Raw genomic sequence first — 20,429 nt, 5'->3', positions numbered from 1 at the left:
TAGATGCATGCAACATAATTTGCTCCATTTTAATCCTTAGTACTTACTCTTTCCCTCCCAGCCTCCCTCCCCATGATCCCCCCTTTAAACTACTCTACTGGACTTCTATTTATTTATTTATTTTAAAGTTAGTGCATTATAGTTATACATTAAAGTGAAACTTACTGTGATATATTCATACATGTACATGACATAATTTGGCCAGTTTTATTTCATAGTTCCTTCCTAGAATCAATTTTTAAAATATTGATTTTGTATCAGCAAACTTGCTGAACTGTCATATTAATTCTAATTGTTTATCTATAGATTCCTTTGAATTTTTATGAATCACAAGATCTGCAAAATTTTTCCTTTTCCAATAATGTTTATTGTAGATTTCCTGTAGATGTCCTATATCAGGTTAAGGAGGTCCCCTTGAATTCATGGTTTGTGGGAGTTTTAATCAGGATTGAGTGTTGAATTTTATCAAAATTTTTTTCTCTATCTACTGATATGACCACATGGATTCTTTTCTTTAGTCTGTTAATAGGTGGATCAGGCTGATTAGTTTTCAAATGTCAAAACAGCCATTTACTCCCAGTATAAATTCCACTGGGTCATGATGCTTTGTCCTTTTTATATATTGCTGGACTCAACTTGCTAATATTTTGTTGAGAACTGTATGTGTGTTCATGTTGAATACTGGTATTCTTTCTTTCTGTACTGGGGATTAAACCCAGGGGTGCTTTATCACTGAGCAACATACATAGCCCTTTTTTTTGAGACAGGGTCTCACTAAGTTGCTTAGAGACTTGTTTAGTTTCTGAGGCTGGTTTTGAACTTGTGATCCTCCTGCCTCAGCCTCCTGAGCTGCTGGGATTACAGGTCTGTGCCACCATGCCTGGCTGGGATGTAGTTTTTTTGAACTGCCTTTATTTAATTTTGGTTTTGGGGTAATAATGGCATCATAAAATGAGTTGGGAGGTATTCTTCTCTATTTTCTTAAAGATATTTTTCTCCATGCCTCTTAGCTTTTCTTGTTCACTGAGGTTTTTATTTATTTTTGTTTAGGGAGAAGACATTTACTGGGAAACACTGTGACCTATCAGTGATAGCATCACAGCCAATCTCCACATACTACCTTTGTGGCATACAGAGGAGGCTGATGAGATCTTCACTTTGGAGATTCTTCTGGCTCAAGTCAAAATATACAATAGTCTCAATTAATTATAGCTTCTCTGAGGCACAAGATTATTGGAAACATGAACAGAATTAAGAATTTTTGACAAGTTAAAAAAAGACAACCCTTGACCTTGTGAAGCCTATGTTATCAAGTATACAGTATCTTACAATAACAAGTTCCCAGTAAAAGTTGGTGGTGTGGTCATGTGTGGTATGATAGAGGAATGAAAGTGACTTTTTACCAGCCACTCAGGAAACCAATGGCAATTCTTTAGCTCAATCAGTGCACAGAAACTGTGTTAGGGTTAAGGTCAACGTGGAGGGAAATTTCAAATATAGCTTTGTGACTGATGTCAACTTTATTATCAGAATTAAAATCTCAGTGGCCACACACCTGTTAGAATGACTTTTAAAAGTTTCATATAGGGGAATGCCATTCAGAAAAAAAATAAATATGTGATATACCTGTTAATTAATTGGTACCTTTGTTCATAGGCAAGGGTAGAGATGACTGATTCAGAGACCCAAACATACTAAAGACCTAGATTGATGTGACTACAGCAGGACATTTGGGTCAAAAATTTTTGATTTTTCATCTAGCAGATGTGAAAAATGTGACTTGGTAGCAATACATTTGAATAAAACTTCTAGGTCTGGCTGATGATATTGTTTCAAATCTTTCTGGTAAGTATTTCATGCATACTGACATTTTAGAGCCCAATTCCCTTTCTCAATAGAGGGAAGCTGCTTTTTCTCTTGAGCCACTCAAGAATGGCTTCCTGTATCCCCTAAAGTCCTAATCAGATCTTAAGGGACATACCATCCAGTGGGTTTCTTCCTCATCATCCTGGTCAGAGTTCCTATCTCCTTCCTATTAAATTTTACAACTTTAATTTAGTTCATTAATTTTTCAAAACTGAACATATTTAAAATGGACAATTTCATCAGTTTTTGATGTTATGTATAGATCCCATGAAACCATCATTGCAATCAAGATGAACATTTTCATTACCCCTGGAATTGTAGCAGGCTCCTCTGAAATCCCTTCTTCTCTCCATCCCCTCCCTATGTGCTAGGCAACCATTATTTCTATAGATAGTTTACATTCTCCAAAAGGTTATGTAAATGGAATCATATAGAATGTCCTCTTTTTTGCCTGGATTCTTTTGCTCAGTAGAATACTTTTGAGTTTCATCCCTACTATTGTATCAATGGTTTATTCCTTTTTATACTGGGTGGCATTCCATTTGTACGACTGTGTCATCACTTTTTTATCCATTCACGTGGTGGAACATTTTAAAGTCATTCTAATAGATGTGTGGTCCTGAGATTTTAATATTGTTACTATATACTCCACCCCCCTTGAAAGTTCTTTTTCAAATATGTCATGTCATTTATATTTTTTCTGTTCCCTATAGATGATTTTTTCAAGCTTGTTGTTGAATATTTTAAAACTTGGTAATGCTGATTTTAAAATATTTGTCTTCTAATTCAATATACCAAGTGGGTTTGAGTTTGTCTTTGCTGTCATTTCTTTTGGGTCTTGCTTGTTTCCTTGTGTGCTTGGTGATTTGGACTTGCCAGTCACTGCCCTGGAAAAAGTTAATGTAGGGCGTTAGGATGAAGTTGTGGGGTTAAGATCAAAGTGTTCTTTTTAAAGAGACTTTCTTTTTGTTTATATCAGATATGTGGGACTATTAATAAGGAAAATGGAAACTTCAAACCAAATACATGGCTTGGGTTTCCCTGGCTGTCCCAGACTAGATACACCTTGGTCTGAATTCATTCAAGGTGGACTGGTGGCCCCAATTTTTTCAGGGGAGTTTGTTTCCTCTTTACTTTTGCCTTTTGCTTTGCTCAGTGATAAAGCAGCCATCTCTATAGTCCCCTGGTCAAAGAGGAGTAAGGCTCTGCTGTTTACTTTTAACTTGGAGGTATCACCTTTTATAGTCCTAATACTGTGGGGGAGGGTTTCTTAACAGATTCCTCAACTTGTTTAGGCTGCAGGGCTTAACCTTGGTCCTCTGGCAAAGAAGTGTTCAGTAAGGGCAAATGTCCCTCCTGGGAAAATGCACCAATTTGGGCATTTCAAATTTCTGCTTATCATTCTGATTAAAAGCTTTCATAGAAAAAATTGTCCACTGAGTTCTCTAGTACCTTTTCAACTATTCAGTGTGTTCAAGGCCTTTTTAAAAAACATATTTTCTGCAGCACTTTTCATTTTTTTTCAGCAGGAAGATTAATCGAAATAACCTAGTCCACCATTATGGGAAAAAGGAAGCAAATCTGCTTTTTCCACTGACATTTCTCAGGATTCCTTCAGAGGACTCCAAGTTCTAGGTATTAGTGGGACATGATTTTTTTAATAGATGATCTCATTAGGGAGAAGAGGTTTGGGATCTACATAATTATTTTTGATAAATGTTCATAATATATGGCAACACTCAGGAAAACATTTTGTAGAATGTAAATCTCTGTTAAAAGCATAACAGAAGCATCATCAAAGCGATTTAGAATCGCTTTCCTCTGGTTTATGCTAAACTGTTTCTTGAAGATCAGAGTGAAAGACAAGGCCAGATGGAAGTAAGGCTGCTGCTTGTCTGGGCCCACGTATCCTCATGTGGAAAATGATGGCATCTGAAGTCCTCATCAGCTCCAGCATTCTAAATTTAAGGATATTTTTGGGAAACATGGGATAGCTGAAAGAGGTGAACAAGTAGAAGAGATTAACTAAGATAACTGAGAAAGCTCTCTTTTTTTTTTTTCCTACACTGGGGATTGATCCCAGGGCCTCACACATTGTAGGCAAGTGCTCTCCCATGAAGCCACATCCCTAGTCCTTTTTATTTTGAGATAGTGTCCAGCTAAATTACTGAGGCTGGCCTTGAACTCACAATACTTCTGCTAAGCCTTCCAAGAACCTGGGATTACAGAGGGGCATCACTGCACACAGTTGAGAAAGTTCTTAATTATTGAAAAAAAAATGGGTGAAAAAGTCATTAAAAATGTCTATGCACTTTGGCTTCTTTTAACTGAGTTCAAAAAATTTTTTTTGTGCTTATGGTTGTTATTTTTTGTTACATGAAACAAAACCCAGACATTGGGTTATTTCTTTTGAACTAGATTTCTGGTAGAAATTGCCCAAGTACCAACAAAGCTAAGACCATGAACATTAAAAAAAAATCATTTGCACAAACTAGAGCAATGATAGCAGAAACAGATTTTACTAAAATATAAACTGATCCATGTCTCTTCTCAGTTAAAACAGGGTCTGACAACCTTGTCTGACATTAGCGTGCTTTCAGAGCCTTCCTCCTTCCTTTCTTTGTTTGGTGCTGGGGATGAAACCCAGGGCCTTTTCCATGCCAGGCAAGTGCTCTATACCATACAGCCACATCCCTAGCTCATAAAAGGCATTTTTAAAGAATAGTAAGGCAAAGAAAGAAGCTTCTGGCTGCCTCTCTTCCAGGAGTAAACATTTTTATTTTTAAATGCTCTGAGTGAAAAAAAAAAAAGCCTGGGTGATACTGAATCAGGGCATGTGGGTTGTTTGCTGGTGATGGGGCCCTGTGGGCATGAGAGAAGAGCAAGGAGGAGGTATATTTGTAAAAAAATGCCACTCTAAAGGAATTGCGACAGCTTATGAGAGTGGAGGGCTCTGCTGGTGTGATCCTGTGATCCCACGCCTGTAACTCAACTGCTCTAGGCCTTCTTTTGCTTGTACATAAAACTGCCGTCTGCTGAGGACTCAGAATTCTTGGATGGCTGATTTTGGATTTTGTCTGGCTAGCAAAGCAAGGTAGGTATCAAAGAGATTTTGCAATATGAAATAACATAAAGTTGAACACTGGAAGGGCAGGGTTTCATTTTTATTATAAAACAACAAAAGCATACCATTCCTGAAGTTCAGGAGAAGGGATGAGGCCTGCGGTTCCATTTTTGGAGTTTTCCAGTTTACCCTGCCACCAGTTGTGATCATCCTTACTAATAATTTGGATGATGTCACCAACTCTGAATCGAATGCCAGCTTCTTTGCAGGGGATGAGGTCATCCTTGGCTGGATCATATTCAAATTGTGCTCTTACATAGATCTATAAAATAGGAGTTTGTAAGAAAGGAGGCCATAGTGATGTGAAGGAAAACAATAAGCACTAATCTAATAACCACACACCAACACTTAAAGTACAAATAGGACAGAAGATGGGGAAAGCAAAAACGATGCATGGAAATACGACACAAAAGACTTTTCTACACCACTATAAACAATGTATTGCCTTTGATGTGTAAGGGTTCAAAACTTTGCTGTTTTTATTTGGAAGGAGCATTTAAAATACTCATTAATTAAAATAAATACTTCTTTCTGCTTTTAGTATAACAGAATAGGTCTGTAATTACAGAGAAGCATGCTTATCACTTTTTAAACCTACAGTTGTTATATTGATGTCATGGATAAGTTGTCATGACAACATGGCAGCCTTTGAGCCATAAAGACTAGCAGTCAGGGTAAGTCTTAACCCTAAAGCAGCACATTATATAAAACTAGCAAGAACTTTGGGCTGGTGTCTTGAAAAACAAGGTGTACATGACAACTGGCAGTGGGTACACTGCTAATAAACTTAAATGTAACTCAAGCAATTTTTTAAAAAGTCAGTTAAAAAAGGATTTAGGCTTTATACTTGTGTTTTATTCTTCTGAGAGAATGAAAAATAAATTTGAACCCTAGTTTTGCCAACATAACACTTGGAATCGGCACAGAACTTCAGGATATGTCTAGTTCAAAGCTCTGAGTTTTAGGATATGAATTTACTTAGCAAAACATCCAAGGGTTATAATATGGCAGCATTTTATGATTTCTAAATGCTTTAAAATAAGGTACTATAAACTGATGTTACACAGTCTTAGGACTAAACTGTGGATGAATTCTATCAAGTGCTAATTTATGCAATTCTGAATTCAATTTGAATTATTTTTAACACCACATTTTAAGAAATAATTTCATAAAAAGTCTATCTCTTGAAATTAAATTTGAATATTAATGTTTAAGTCACTGTAAAACCAACCTGAAGGCTTTGGAACCATTGTATATTTTTTTTCTGTTTATTTTTAGCAATCCAGCCTATAAAATTAATGAGTTTCTGTATTTGCACCTAAACCCGTATTTTAAAAGTGCTGGCAATCTGAAAGTTACTTGGTAGTGTTAGACAGCACTTAACTATTCATATTTAAACAAATGCAGGTATATTAGGATGTAAAGCCAGGATGTTTATCCTTTTTCTCTTATTTTTAACTGTAAATGGTTTTTAGGAATACACATGCAAATACAAAATGTTAAGAAAAAGCTTTCAACTTCAGAAAATTGTTTAAAAATGTTCATCAGCATGTATCTTTTGGTTATTTTTAGAATTTTATGGATTTTATAACCTTTAAAATTCTTTTCCACCCTAGAGCCAGCACAAAAGACCCTTCAGGGCTGAAGTCAAAATTATCAGGTTGAAATTACAATAACCATCACAGCTACAAAGATGTGAGGAGCAAATCTTTATAGAGAATTAGTCACGTGTAATGTGTTAAAATGAAATGGTACAAGCTCTCAATGCTCAAATGTTATGGTCCAAAATGCAGACATTATGGGATGGAAAGGGTTAATAAAGGATTGGCTATTAGCAGCTCAGTTTAGAGAAGTTTCTATAGAGGATATCTATTCACCTGTCGTCCTTTTGGTTGGGTAGTTGATGGCAAGTCCTGTAGAATAAAGCCAACCCAGGAGAAAAATTTTCATTTACTTGTCAAGAGCACAAGGTAATTTGTGTGTTCTGTTACAATATGGTTAAAAAATGAGCTAGATTTAAGTTGTAAAGAGATCATATACATTATTTCAGTTCTCAGAAATGTTGAGTTATCAAAAAAATCAAACCCAGGCCATTTAGCAGCAAGCTGAAGAAAGCAGGTAAGTTGAAGCAGAGAGAAAATGTGTTCTTAAGAACCAACTCAGCATCTTCAACACAAAAGCCACTGCAAGTGAAATAGCCTATATATATATTTTTTTAAAAAACCACCCCAAACTAAAAAGAGCTATTGCCCTTTTCAACTTAGTCACTGCAACCATTTAGATTTAGAAAAATTCAATGACTATATGGATTTCCACCATCTTAAAAGCATTCAACATTAAGTGTTATAAATGAGTTCCTTTGGTAGCCTATTTTAAAGTTGGAAATAAAGTCATGGATAATTTTCTTCCAGAATTTCGGTTATTGACATACTTAGAATATCATTCCATTTGAGATGATTTTGAAATTATTTACAATTTTCCTCGGCAAAAAGTTGATATATTATTTACAGGCAAGTTAAATATCAGTTAAAAATACTGCTGCATTCTCAGAACTATTTGATAATTTCAACTGGGTGACAGACAGCAGCATCAGCAACTTAGAGAAGATTTGGTTACCCCAAAAGATTGCAAACCTGCACCTGTAAGTGCTTCTGCTTATTTAAATAAATTAAGAACAATTCTTTCTGTATTCCAAAATGGATGGTTTGGAAAAAATGGAAAATTTCCATGTTCAAGTAAAATATAAAGTACTTTGTGTTAAAGATGTGATAACAGCGTGGCTTAAGTGCAGTTTGAAGCCAGTTCCTTTTGCTTTTCATATTCAGGCAAGGCTTATAATTCACAAAATATGTGCACGTACCACAATAACAGAGGGCACACCAATTCGTAAACTTAGATAGCGGAAACTAAACATGTTGCTGATATACCTCAGAATGGAAAACTACAAAGCCCGAGAATACCCAAATGCCTCCTCTGCAAAATCCTTACATTTCTTTATCTTTTCTCAAATTAAAAAAAATATTAGAAATTTAAACAAATCTCCACTTAGATCCTTTGCATAGATTTGTGAAAAGTCACACATCCTGGTAGGGTGGCATAGAGATATTTCAGAATGACCACAGCAGTCTTGAGCTACATTTCTTCAAATGTAATGAATGCATGGGATTTTTAAGGAAAAGGAAATGTTTAAAAAGATTTTCCAGGAGTAAACTGCATTGTAGCTGTAGTAGCCTTGTATATCCGCAGGAGACAATATTTCCACTGAACACATGTAACTAGAACACTCATGGCAGGTGAGCACCAACAAAATTGTCACACTTTGCTGTGTGGAGCTAGAGTTCTTACCGAAACAGAATTGTTAGTGCTGCTATGACCATTAGCAGGGGACTGTCTGGAAGTGGAGGGGGAATCTCTCTGAAATAAGACACAAGGTTCATTAACAGCACAGAAACACAGAGAAATTTACATTAATAGTTACAACCACAGTCTGACAACCATTTCCTTTGAGGTTTGAGCTATAAAGCTGTCATACTGACTTACTTGCATGATTTCATAGAAGTATGAACGAAATTTTTGCAGTTTGGAGAGTCACATATTGTAAGTGACGACTTACAATACGTGAATCAATCATTTCTTTTCTGTCTACTTCATTCTAAAATCTTTGCTTTCTTTTAATGAGACCCGGCAGAGTGATGCAATGTTAAAACCCTACCATGTATCATGAGATGACAAATATTACTATGAAATTGTTGTGCTGAAGATTCCAACTGCCTGATTTTTATTAAAGATTAGGTTTGAAAGGTCACTGATAGTTGGTAGGTACCTCAGTGTCAAGAATTACTGAACAACTCATGTTGTAATCACCTTAGTATCTTTCCAGAATAATTATTACTGATCAGGGCAAAAGATAAATATACACCCAAGAAGAACTCTTTTGCTTTGTATCATTTTAGCAGACTGATTAAAACAATGATCTGGAGCCTATATCAATGTTCTACTTCTGGCCAAGATTCTAGAAGCCACAGCTGCTCTTCCATACTCCTTGCCTGCATGCTCTCTGCTATTCAACACAGTCAAAATCCTTTCCTTCCCTTAGTGTCCAAATGAACTTTCATAAGAACAAGAATTGGAAGAAAATATGTACTTCTAAATTTTTTGGATTAGTAGAATTCTTCTTAGCCTTTGACGTGTGTATTTTGGCTCAAAAGACATTTGTTTTTCTCCTAGAAGATTTGAAGAAAACATTTTAGCTTTAAAGGGAATCAGATCCTTTAGAGGGACATTCTCAAATATTAGTGAGTAGGCTGGTCTGCAGGTGCCACCCTTAGAGACTCAATTCAGCAGGGGCAGGGTCTACTTCTTTTACTAAAGGCCTGGGAGATGTAGGTGGCCCCAACGCCTTTCTTTAGGAAGTTTTGTCCTGGATGGGAAGAGTCCTGTTGCTTGCTTGAAGGCTGTATGACCACAGGAGGGGCAAAAAAGTTGGGGTGGGGCTAGGAGAGGAGTATCATTATTTTCTTTATTATTCAAAGGTAAAGAAGGTGAGAGGGAGTTTCTCCTTACTCAAGAGCATAGAATTTTCATGTATAATTACTGGTTGCATCCCCAAAACTAGTTCAACCACTTAAAAAAAGACAAACTTATGATACATTAATAACTTATAATATATCTTCAGGTTAGTTAGCTTTAAAAATCAATTATATTTACTAAATTTATTCAACAGATGAGAAATGGTGTCAGGAACCCCTGGGATTTTAGACTATTAAAATTATTAACATAAAATGTACATGTGATATTCCCTCTTTCTGGGCAAGGTTTGTGCTTTAGATAACAAATTTCAATACTCTGAAGTCTGGAGTAGAAGCAGTTCTGCATTTTCTTTTGTAATCTACCGTTAATTGAAGTTCCCTAAGAAGCCACCAAGAGGAGCTCAAGACCCAATATAATGGACACCCCAACTGTCATGGCTCACTAAAAATATGCTTGACAAAACTACAAATTCTTATGCATGCCTTGAAAAGGTTTGGAAAAAAAGGCTCTAATTTTTTGTGAAACCAATAGCATCAACTAGAGTCTGGAAGAAGTGTTAAAATTTCTCCCTCAAATTCTTCTAAATACAAGTCCAAGAAATTGCCCACCAGCCTTCAAAAATTAACTTTAGATAATGTGTACCTCATGTAGATGTACACATACTTGGAAGATGCACATGAAAGAGCAAGCTTAATATATAATACCTCAGTGGAATGATACCAAAGAATGATACTGTCTATGCCAGTTTAAATCTCCAACTAGAAAAGGAAGAAATTTTGGAATCTTACTTAATAACCAACATAAACCTGAATAATATAGTTGGAAGAACTACAATTTCTATAGGCTCAACCCTATTTTAAGAAAGAAACTTTGGGGTTGGTTACTCTAGAAAACTTACTTGCATACAAATTACTTAACATTCCAAATAGAAACAATATTACACGAGGTTGCAAAAGCCTCTATCCCTGTAGCCAAGTCAGTTACCACTGCAGCATCTATCTTGAGACCTGTCACAACTATTTGAACAACTCTATCTCAACAGAACTATAATATTTCTCAGATTCTTGGAAAGAAGAACTATCTCTGTGATTTCTTAACAAGGGAAGTGAATGTACTTCCTGGAAATATTACTGCAATTATGATCTTTCTTATTTTTTTTCCTCAGAGACTCCACTTTTTTTCTTTATCAGGTCTTATGTCATTCTTTGCAGCTTCTCTATATTTGGCTTAGATTTCAGCCTGCAAAAAGTTCAAGTGCTGAGGAGATCCACATGAAAGCAGGGCTGTGTAGGTGGATGGGAACTCCTTTGTTCCGTTATCTTTGTTGTAAAATTGGTGTGCAGTGATCTAACAGCACAGGCAGAAACAATTTCCCAGAAAGCAAAAACATTCAGCCATCAGCAGACAGTTAGTTAGGAACTCAGAGGAGATGGGGGTGGTTTGTCAGAGTCATTACCTCACAGGACGAAGACTGAGTGCGGTAGCTTGGCACGATCTTGAAGGTAATACTCCCCCGCATTTCCCTCTGGAGAGACAAAAGGAGAGTTCCCTTACCGTAAATGTTGCACACCAAAACACAGAAGAAACCACTCAAAACATGTGGGAGCAATTAGCACGAGCCACCTGTCAGCACACAGCCCTAAAATGAAACCTAATTATAAAACCATGGGCTGTTTGAGTTTATAGTAGAAGTTTCTGGAAAAAGCCATGCAAAGTCAAGGCCAATTGCTCTGAATCTAGCCCTCGTCTCACAGATATCTGATGATTACATCTTTTTATAGACATGAATACAAAACACTCTAAATGACATAATTTTCAAAAGTGACTCAAAATTGAACTAAACTAAGAATGACATAAAAATCCACTTGGTATATTATCTGTGGTGGAATACTCCAGAATATTTGACTTTGACTTTATTAATTTTGGCTTTTTTATTGTAATGAATCTGCAGTGCTTATTTCATACTTAACAGGTACTCATGACATGGGGAGCTGCTACACTGTGGTAGGAAGAGGGACTAGAAGTCCAAAATCTCTCCTTCTGCTCACTATGACAATGAATCTAGGCAAGAGCCATTCAGCTTCTTCTTCTTTTAACCCAAAGTCTAATCTGAGCATAGATTTTGGATAAGTACAGTCAAAATGCCTGGTCTACAGTGACTTTCCTCCCCTTTGTGCCCCAGAGAAATCCACTCAGCTAAACAGGAAAGAGGTTTTTGACATTGCTTATGTCAGGAGAGTTGAGATCAGTGAGAAGCCAGATCACATGAATACACATTGGAAAGTTTTTTTTTTTTTTTAAATATCTGCTTGTAAGAAGTGTATAAAGGATAAAAGCAGAGTGTTACAGCCCACGTGCTAAAGGCAGACAAAATGTTTCCAAATTCGATTACATTTATTTTCCTAGTTGTTATTTTTTATGAATGTTGGAAAAGCTCACATAAATGACAGGCCCAGAAATACTGTGATTATGAACCAATACCCATTTCTTGTGTATTAAATAACAGATAATTAACTGAAAGGAAAAGGAAACTCATTTACTTACAAGCATTTTTTGCAGCTGTTCCACTGTTTGGTTAGCCACACTGATGCCATTGATTTCCCGAATTTCATCACCAACATGAAGTGTACCTAAAAGAGTCCACAAAATTACAAATGTGAAATGATATATGACTTTATAATGATAAAGTCCAAAGACAGTAATGTAAAAAATTCAGTTATATACTGAAGGTCAATATTTTGGAAACAGTTACAAGTTTGGCTGCTGCAGAATTATTTAACTCATGCAGTCAGCTCACCAAAAATATACATGTGGAAGGCACAGTTTCGATGGATGACCATGGAAATCTGATTATTATTTTTTTTTTCTGAGAGAGGTGGTGTGAATAGTGGTTTGAAAAGATGGCTTCAGGAGATAGCCTGTCTGAGTTCACATCCCAGTTTAGTCACCTATGAGCTTTAAGTTCTTGGGTAAGTTACTAAAACTCTCCATGCCCTAGTTTTTTTTTTTTTTCACTTTTTAAAGTGGCAATAAAAATGGTACCCACCTCATTGGACTGTTTTGAGGACTAAACCAATTTAATACCTACGGAGGGCTTAGAATTGTTCTTGGCATATGGAAAGTGCCCTGTAAATGTATGCTGCAATTATTATCTACCAAATATGAGAAAAAGGTTGTCACTTTCATAAGGATTATGATATAATGACATCTACATAACACTAAACTTAAATATCATTTAATCTTCTTTAATAATTTGATGGGCACTTTGGCCTTCCATATACTTCAACTGGAAAAGTGACAAAGAGACAATACTTAGAGTGTAATTTATAATTTGGCTTCCTTATTTAAAAATTATGCACATACTTATAAACTGCTCTGGCTTCATTATGAAAAAGTTAGGGTGTTTTTTAGAGGTACATACTAAGTTGCATATAAATAAAATGATAAGATGCCTGAGGTTGCTTTGGAATAATCTAGGGGGCAAGCAGGTAGGGCAAATAGTAGAAGAAGGTAGTGCTGCCATGGATATGTTGGCATTCATTGTACTATGCTGTCATAATAAAATTTAAAATGAAAGTTGGGGGATTTTTGCTTCCAACATGGCTGATTGGGCACTCAAAGACTTTCTCACAATGATATGCTGCCTGGGGCCTACTTTAAGAGTTACAGGTTTCTGGGGCTGCAGCTGTGGCTCAGTAGTAGAGCTCTTGCCTAGCATGTGAGGCATTGGGTTCTTCCTCAGCACCACATAAAAATAAATAAGTAAAATAAAGTATTAAACAATGTGTCCATCTACATCTAAAAAAAATTTAAAAGAGTTATAGGTCTCACAAAAGGAGTATACATTTTTAAGAACACCTCTCATTTTTCACCCCCGTCCTTTCCTCCATACAAAAGAATCCTGTGAGCTGGATCCAGAGTGGTGCTGAACTAAGGGTGGAGGGGCTTACTGGAAAGGATGCCTGCTAGAGTAGCAATGCTTCTGGACCTTGGGCCAGCAGCAAGTTAAAGAAGATGCACCTAGGATTCTGTAGGGAGCCATGACTCAGATCAGTGGCCCACTATGGTAACTGGCAGAACACAGAAGAAATTCTCTCAGGAGGAAAGTTCTCAGTTTAGGCCTAAAAGATTTCCATTGACTAGAACAATCAAAGAGTGCACATCAAAGATCACCAAAAATATAGTATGTCAAGCTACTATGTGTGAGAGCTATCAGAAATAGCACAGACTTAGATTCTCAAGGATCTAACAGATGCTACAATGATCAGATACATAATATAAAATAGCTATATGATAAAAGATTCAATTGCAAGATAAGCACCCAATAAGAGATGAGCAGGTATGAACAGACAGATCTGAAGATAAAATAGACAAATGACTATTACTTCTAAAATAGTGTAAGTATTCATAGAAACTAATGAATGGATGAGTTAAATAGGAGTTCAGATATAGCTAAAGAGAATTTCAGGGAATTGAAAGATATAACCAATTATCTAGAATGTAGGTTAGAGAAATAAAGATATAAAGAAAATAGGAAACAAGAAATAAAGAAAATAGGAAACAAGAAATAAAGAAAATATGAAAAAGACATTAAGAGACATGGGGAAAATGTCTAACATACTTCTAACTGAATTTCAGAGACAGAGGGAGAGGGAGAGGGAGAGGGAGAGGGAGAGGGAGAGGGAGAGGGAGAGGGAGAGAATGTAAAGAGAATGGAGAAGAGGTGATGTTGGAAGAAATAATGGTTTGCAAATTTTCTTGAATGGAAAGGCAGGATGGATCATCTATAAAGCAAAGACAATTGTAGTAATGTCAAACTTCTCAATAACAAACAGTGCTCCCCAAAGGGTAGTCCAAAATGCAAAAAGGAGTGGCAAGTAAATAAAATTATAAATATTTATATAAACCCAAACAAAAAGTGGCCATATATTTTAATATTAATTTTAATTTTTTTTACATTTTAAAATAGGATTGAACTTGAACTAGAACACTGGGCAGGAAGAGTACATAAAAGCATGGAATTTATCATGCTTTAGTTCAGATACCAGTACCTCTCCTTCCCCTTCCCTTTCACTGGACACCCCCCACCAAAAAATACATAAGACAGAGTGTGCTTAAATTGTGTTCCAATGTCTACATGGTACGTTGTTTAAACTTTGGTATATGGGAAGTTAAATGTGCATGATAATATTTTGAGATAACCACTAAAATAATACAAATGGGGTGCTGAAATTCTAAACTATCACTGGGGGAAAATGAAATTAAAAATTCACAATAAAGGCTGAGGATATAGCTCGGTTGGTAGAGTGCTTGCCTCGCATGCACAAGGCTCTGGGTTTAATCCCCAGCACCACATACACACACAAAATGAACAATAAAATCAATTAAAAGATAGGATAAATATAAATAAAAGGTGAGATAGTAGAAATAATCATCAGTCTTTTAATGGACTAATCCAAACTTTCTGCAGTGATCATTAGAGTGTATTAAAAAGTGAAAAGCTCAGCTTTGGAAATGTTTGAAGAAGACACACTAAAGTATGCAAACAGAATAATTAGAAATAAAAGGATGGAAGAAGACATGCTAACAAATACTGAAGTAAGGCTGAACTAATTATATGAATGCACGATAAGACAGGTTTTTAAAAAATATTTATTTTTTTAGTTGTAGTTGGACACAATATCTTTTTTTATTTATTTTTATGTGGTGCTGGGGATTGAACCCTGGGGCCTTGTCTGTGCTAAGGAATTGCTCTACCACTGAGCCACAACTCCAGTCCCAACAAAATAGGTTTTAAGGAGAAAGTTATTAAGGTTATAAACGGATACTAGGCACTTGTACGTACCTAGTAACACAGCTTCAAATATATAAACCAAAACTGAAGATCTATAAATAGATATCTAAAAACTCTACCATGATAATGAGGATAGTTCAATGATTACTGATAGACCAAGCAGACAAAAAAATTAGTCAAGACATAAAAGATTTAAAGAAAAATATTAACAATACCAAGCCAATCATCACATAGGGAACTCTGCAAACAACAATTGAAGAATAAGACTTAAGTTCACACATGGAGCACCTACAAAATTAATTAAAGTGCTAGACCATAAAGTAACTCTTAATAAACCTCAGAGAAATATTGTCTTGCAGACTACATTCTCTGCCCACAATGTAATTAAGTTAGAAATTCATTTTAAAAAGACATACAGTGCTCGGTGTGGTAGCACATGCTTGAAATCCCAGAGGCTCAGGAGGCTGAGATACGAGGATCAGGAATTCAAACCCAGCCTCAGCAACTCAGTGAGTCCCTAAGCAAATCAGTGAGACCCTGTCTCTAAATAAGATATAAAAAAGGGCTGAGGATGTGGTTAAGTGTCCCTGAGTTCAATATTTGGTATGGAAAAAAAAAGACATACTGAAAATCTTCTCAAAGTGGAACATATAAAACACTTTTAAATAACTTACAGGTCAATGAAAAATACAACAGAAACAGAAAAGTACTCAAAAATGCTGCATATCAAAACTCTTAGGATCTAGATAAAAGGTACTTAGAGGAAGATTTTAGTTTTAAATGCATAAATTAGGATAAAATAAAAACTGAAAATATTTTAAACAGTTAGCCAAAACCAATAGAGAGTAAAAGGAAGGAGATAATAAAAATAAGAAAACATAAATAAAATAGAAAATAAACATGGAGAGAATGAACAGAACTCAAAGTAGGTTTCTGAACAAATCTCTGGCAAGGTTAATCAAAAGGAGGGGCTGGGGTTGTGGCTCAGTGGTAGAGCACTTGCCTAGCATGCATGAAGCCCTGGGATCAATCCCCGGCACCACATAAAAATGAAAAATAAAATAAAGGCATTGCGTCCATCTACAACTAAAAAAATATTTAAAAAAGTTTCTTCAAAAAAAAAAGGAGAGAGCACAAATAAAAATACTGAAAATGAACATGGGGGCATGATTCCAGAGATGGTAGAGAATAAAAAAATTAAGAGAATACTATGAAGAAACTTTCTGCAATAATATTTAAAAACTTAGATTTTTAAGGAAAATATAATTTACCAAAACTCATTCAAGAAATAAAAAGCCTGGGTGGCCTTATGAATGTTAAAGAAATTATAGCTGTTGTAAAAATCAAAACAAAACTTTCCAAAAAAATTAAAACGAGCCAGATGCAATGGCATGTGCTTATAGTCCCAGCTACTTGGGAAGCTGAGGTAGGAAGATCATTTGAGCCCAGGAATTTGGGGCCAGCCTGGGCAACATAGCAAGACCCTGTCTACAAACAAACACAAAAACAAAACACTAGGCTTTGATGCTTTTATAGGCAAATTATATACCAAATCTTCAAGGCAGGAATCATTCAGAAATTATATAAAATCTTTGAGGGAATCAATGTAAACAGAATGCTCTCCAAATAATTCTATGAGGGCTTGTAGAATTTAACTTTGAAACTAGAATCAGAGAAGTACAAGAAAGGATAATTAAACACAGGGCAGACTCATAAATGTAAATACCAAAATTTACATTTAACAAGACAGTAGTACACCGAGTTCAGCAGTACATAAGAAGGCTATAAACAATGACTAAATTAGGTTATCTGATAAACACAGAGCAGTTTATCATTAGGAAGTCTTTTAAGTCATTCACCACATTAATAGACAAAAGAGCAGATTGAAAAAGCATTTAATAAAATTCAAAACCCAATCATAATTAAAAATGCTCAGCAATCATGAATACAGTGGAGCTTCCTTAGCTCTAATAAAATGTAAGTACTAGCTGGACACAGAGGCACATGCCTGTAATCCCTGCAGCTCAGGAGGCTGAGGCAGGAGTATTGCAAGTTTGAGACCAGCCTCAGCAACTTAGTGAGGCTGTAAGCAACTTAAGGAGATCCTGTCTCAAAATAAAAGAAAAAGAAAAAGAAAGGGCAGGGGATGTGGCTCAGTGTTAATCACTGGGTTCAATCCCTGGTACCAAAAAACAAAACAAAACAAAACGAAAACAAAAACAAAAACATAGGTACTTAAAATCTGAAGTTAACATTATTCTTTCTGGGGAAACATTGTGAAGATTCCTTTTACTTATTTAGTTTTTATTGGCATAATAACTGTACATCTTTGGAGTATAGTGTAATGTTTGTGTACATTTATACATTATGAGAAATGCATTTTTAATTAAGAAAATGTTGTATATACAAATTGTTTAATAGTCAAGGTCTTAATGTTATATTCTTTTATAAACAGCACACCAGAGCTTCTTGCTCCTGTCTAACTGTAACTAAGTACCCATTGATCAACCTTTCCCCCACTTCCATTCACTGTACTCTCCTCAGCCTTTGCAGACACCATTCTACTCTCAGTTTGTACAAGATCGATTTTTTAGCTTCTACGTGTGAACGACATCATGTGCTTGTCTTTCTGTGTCTGATATATTTCACTTAACACAATGATCTCCATTTCCACCCATGTTGTTGCAAATGACAGGATTTCATTCTTTTTTTTTTTAAATGGTTGAACAGTATTTCATCGTGTACATGTACCATGTTTTCTTTACCCCAAGATTCCTTTTAAAAATAGGAATGGGGGCTAGGGATGTAATTCAGTGGTAGAACTCTTGCCTAATATGCACGAGACCCTGGGTGCAACCCCTAGGACAACAAATAAATAGTAGATAAATAAATTAAAAATAAATACATAGAGAGTTTTAAGAAATAATGATGTTGTGCCGGGTGCAGTGGAGCACGCTTGTGATCCCAGCAACTGGGAGGCTGAGGCAGGAGCATCTCGAGTTCAAAGCCAGCCTCAGCAACTTAGTGAGGCTCTAAGCAACTCAGTGAGACCCTGTCTCTAAATAAAATACAAAATAGGGCTGGGGATGTGGCTCATGGTAGAATGCTCGCCTAGCACCTGCGAGGCCCTGGGTTCGATTCTCAGCACCGCATAAAATAATAAATCAAATAAAGGTATTGTGTCCAACTACAACTAAAAAATAAATACTAAAAAATAATTAAATTAAAATAAAATAAAATACAAAATAGGGCTGGGGATATGGCTCAGTGATCGAGTGCCCCTGAGTTCAATCCCAGTACCCTTCCCCACCAAAAAAACAAACAAACAAACAAACAAAAAATATGTGCTATCTCCTGAAAGTAGAAGTGAATTCCCTTCAGGGTTGATTCCACCTTCAAAAAAGTCTGCTACTGAACATCCAGAAGCACAACAAGAAACCTGACAATATTTTTTTTTATCTGCCTTCAAAAGTAATATATCTCTTATTTTTAGTTCAAGTAACTGCGTTTACTTAAGTGATTATACTTTTGCTCCAATTGAAGCTTAATGGAATTATAACTCTTAGGATAGTATTTTATAAATAAAGATGTTTATGAATCTTAAAAAAATATGTGCTATCTAAAGCTGAACATCCTCCTGTGTGAGTTCTGAATGTGATCTATGCCTATAAAAATTCCCCTGAAAGCAGCAGTCATGTCAGACACAATCTTGCACACACAATGGTCATCTCTAACGAGAATAAGGCACTAAAATGCTTAGGCTGTTACTTCTTGCTCTCCTGGGATAAGGAAAGAGGTTTTAAGTACAAAAATAACCCCATCTCAAAGAAAGAGAGCCTGCTAGGAGAATCATTTTTGGAACATCCTCTGAATACTAATGTGTATAACTCAGTCCTTTCAAAGGGGGAGCCTAAATCTCTATGTCCAAAATCCTGCCCACCCTTGAAAGTTAACTGAGGCTTCACTTTCTTAAAATATTATTCTTTAGCAACATCAGTCCTTAGTGAATTTCCTCCTCTGAATGACTGTACTTACTATATATATAGCAGGTTTTAAGAATTTAATTGTTAATTTGACATCTCTTATTTTACCATTTAATTTTTATATTATTTATCTAATTCTCTGTTGTCCTCATTTATAAATAGCATATCACTTCTGAACGAGTAAGATCAATTCTTAAGCTGTTATTTAACTTTTTATATGTGTATGTGTATTCTGAATAGATATTTTCCCTATATCCTGCAATCTATGTGATATTTTGCTTTATCTCCCATGGTCTTTATTTATTTATTGCTACTGGGGATTGAACCCAGGGGTGCTGCACCACTGAGCTGCATCCCCAGCCCTTTTTATTTTTTTATTTAGAGTCAGGGCCTTGCTGAGTTGCTGAGGCTGGCTTTGAACTTGTGATCCTCCTGAGTCACTGGGATTCAGGCATGAGCCACCAAGTACAGCTCTTACAGTCTTTTTTTTAAATATATTTTTTTTTACTTCATACTCATAAGGATGGTTATTTTTTTATGTTTATTTTATTTATATGTGGTGTTGAGGATCAAACCCAGGGCCTCACACGTGCTAGGTGAGCGCTCTACCGCTGAGACACAATCCAGCCCGCCCACCTTGAACAGGTCTTTTATGTGGATTGTAAGAAACACTTGTCTTCATAAGGCTACTGGAAAAAGTTAAGGAAGGCAAAGAAAGAATTATAGATGAAACTTACCTTGCCTGTGAATCATGCCCCCATGCATAATTCTTGCAACAATACAATGATTTAGCTCATTCATTTTTAAAGTGATTCCCTATAAAAAGAAAGCCCAGGAAAAACAGAGTTAGTTTAATGGAGCACTTCTTCTTAAAAATTTTTATTAGTACATTATAGTTATACATAATTGTGGGGTTCATTTTGACATATTCATAAATGCATAACATAGTTTTCTTCATTTCAATTCCCAGTACTTCCTCTTTTCCTCCCTTCTTCCCTCCCCAATCCCCTCTATTCTTCCTTCTTTTTCTTCTTTTTTATTAAAAACATGGTGCATTACAGTTATATATAAAATTAGAATGAATCGTGATATATTCATAAATGCATGTAGCATAATTTGGTGAAGAGAGCAC

The 20,429-nt window shown here is 35.8% G+C and overlaps 1 protein-coding gene across 7 annotated transcripts in view; it reads right to left on the bottom strand.

The window, feature by feature from the left end:
* Positions 1-20,429, bottom strand: part of Cask (calcium/calmodulin dependent serine protein kinase) — a 349,943-nt gene that overhangs the window by 26,837 nt on the left and 302,677 nt on the right. For 4 of the 7 annotated variants that reach the window (XM_026387544.2, XM_026387548.2, XM_026387546.2 and 1 more), the window contains exons 15-20: positions 20,035-20,113; positions 12,065-12,150; positions 10,977-11,045; positions 8,336-8,404; positions 6,868-6,903; positions 5,056-5,252 (exon numbers count right to left, since the gene is read on the bottom strand). In XM_026387544.2, the coding sequence (XP_026243329.1) occupies positions 5,056-5,252; positions 6,868-6,903; positions 8,336-8,404; positions 10,977-11,045; positions 12,065-12,150; positions 20,035-20,113 (536 nt within the window). The remainder of the gene's footprint in view (positions 1-5,055; positions 5,253-6,867; positions 6,904-8,335; positions 8,405-10,976; positions 11,046-12,064; positions 12,151-20,034; positions 20,114-20,429) is intronic. The other 3 variants (XM_026387547.2, XM_077793737.1, XM_026387552.2) reach the window with 1 other exon arrangement.

This window comes from Urocitellus parryii, chromosome X, assembly GCF_045843805.1.
Source record: "Urocitellus parryii isolate mUroPar1 chromosome X, mUroPar1.hap1, whole genome shotgun sequence".
NCBI classification, from domain to species: domain Eukaryota; kingdom Metazoa; phylum Chordata; class Mammalia; order Rodentia; family Sciuridae; genus Urocitellus; species Urocitellus parryii.
This window is presented reverse-complemented; position numbering and strand designations above follow the sequence as displayed.